We start from the raw sequence: 2,220 nt of genomic DNA, 5'->3' as shown, positions 1-2,220 counted from the left end.
TTCTTAATAATCTTGGTAATATTGGTTGTAGAGATCCAAGGTCATATGAGGATTCAAGGGATTATAAAGAGATTTTCTTAAAATTTAGGGGACACTGATAGCAGTGATTTGCACCATTCAACTTTTTAGTCAGATGTCTGGGGTTCCTGTCATTCACTTCCACTGTAGAAAGGAATGTTTGGAATTCATATCCGCCCTCCCTCTCAATAATGAACTATTTACCCTGATCAATCGGAACTCTTAGTCATGATTTTGAAAAAACAATATGCTTAATATTTTTGTTTATTGTTTTAGGTACAACAGACTTATATTGGTAAACAACAACAAGGACACATACAGAAAACTAAACCAAACTTTACATTAAGTCGGAGAGTTGTGAGTTAAACAATAGGGCACTAACCTTCTTTTTTTCTTGTGCATCAGTACAATCAGCAGGCCCCTCCCTACTCCCTCACACTACAACTTAAAGGGATACATCGTAGTAAGACGGCAATTGACTANTCCTCCCCACCCCCCACCCCATTGAATGCAGGATACAAATGAATTTTATCATCAAATATCTTTTTTCATCCAAGTAACTTTTGTTGGATCACAGCATTGATTCATTACATGTTTATTTGCAGTCCCTGAACATTTTTTCTCAATCTTTGGTAGGGGTGGGGCAGGAGGTGCCTGTGGTGCTGCGGGTGGGGATGGAACACTTGCATCTGGACAAGTTTTGGTTGAAGAACATTGCGTTGAACATGTTATATTTTGAGAGGTATTGGTTGGATTATCGGATTTCGTTGAAGATTTACAGCAGGAATTCTTGATATTGGTTTTGGTTAGCTGATCAATCTGAAATAAAGGGAGATAAATTGGTATGATTAAGATGACAGATAATCATTTCTGATATTGATCTAAATTTTTCAAAGCAGAACAAGATTTTATTATGTTGGAGGACAATTTCCATTTACAGAATCTAAATATTTTTTGCCTACTGACGCGAGAAAGCAGAATGACCTTGAAAAAAATAATGTGCTTGGTCATCTCCAAATGTCAGACATCCTTAGCCGAGCTCATCAAGTGCAGCTCCCAATATCAGAACTGATCTGGCTGATCAACAGTCAACAGTCAACAGTCCTTTCTTACCATAGCTTGAGGTATTCTATGAGCATTAGCTCCTAATGTTAGAACAGGATGACTTAGTTTATATCCAAGATGGCTGTAAAAGTCTTGTTTATCTAAGGTATTGAGAAACATCTGTTTAAAACCTTTCCTGTAAATATAAATGTATAGAAATAAATGATTAATAAAGCATAGATATAATAGTTCAATCTATAGATCTTCAAAGAAAACAAACACTGAATTTGAGAAATTATATGATAATATGAAAGCTAACTGGAGCACATAATGTACATATGATTTCTTAAGATTTGTGATTGTCTTATATCAATTGTGTTTGAGAATACACAAATATATCTACTTTGTTGCTTTTTGCTGGAACAAGAGAAAGCTCAATAACATCCTTACCCTGAAGAATATTTTTCAGCTTCCAGCATAATTTTCTTTCCATATCCTTTCCCTCTCAAATCCTCTCTTATAAAAACTACAAAATATGAGAAAAACACAAAATTTCTAAATATCAATTCATGATCAGCATGGTTTTTTCATGGATCTTGTCTACATTGGTTTAACCTCTTGACATTGATCATTCCAGGATTATCAATGCCCATTTTCAGCTGGATTGATTGGAAAAAAGTGGATGATGACTAATTTAAGGTCTTGAGAATTCCTTACCAACAGAGCTACATCCCCTCTTCAAAAATTGATTGAATATTAAAACCTTACCACTTTCAATATAACAAGCCTTGTCTACACCCTGGGCTTCCATTATTTTAGCATGACCTATGACCTCTGATTTTCCAGCATGATTTCTGACCATTATTAAACTACAGGGTAAACTATCTCTTGATATCTCCAATGACTGAATTCTGCAATAAAACAAAGGCACAACACAGAGTTATAGCAGCCATAAGTTCAAATAATGTTTCTTTTGTTCAACAGACTACACTTCTGTTGCTTTATATAAGTAGACTGCTGTAACAATAGTCATTTCCTACAAACAAAACTGACACGAAGTATTTATGTTAAAGGATGCAGTCATCTCAGTATTTTTTTATCAGTTCAGCTCATTTAGACAGTCGTTCTCTTTAGAGTCCCTGTTCCCAACCTGGCGTT

The 2,220-nt window shown here is 35.1% G+C and overlaps 1 protein-coding gene across 1 annotated transcript; it reads right to left on the bottom strand.

Annotated features, from left to right (window-relative positions):
* Positions 1-1,113: 1,113 nt before the first annotated feature.
* LOTGIDRAFT_147986 (hypothetical protein) lies at positions 1,114-1,975 on the bottom strand (the record flags this gene model as incomplete). Its single annotated transcript, XM_009062673.1, has 3 exons — positions 1,114-1,258; positions 1,513-1,588; positions 1,831-1,975. Coding segments are annotated over 3 exons (366 nt in total), but the record flags the coding sequence as incomplete, so codon positions are not given.
* Positions 1,976-2,220: the final 245 nt, after the last annotated feature.

Source organism: Lottia gigantea (assembly GCF_000327385.1).
Source record: "Lottia gigantea unplaced genomic scaffold LOTGIsca_5223, whole genome shotgun sequence".
NCBI lineage: Eukaryota > Metazoa > Mollusca > Gastropoda > Lottiidae > Lottia > Lottia gigantea.
The sequence above is the reverse complement of the archived record's forward strand: the minus strand, read 5'-3'. Positions and strand labels throughout refer to the sequence as shown.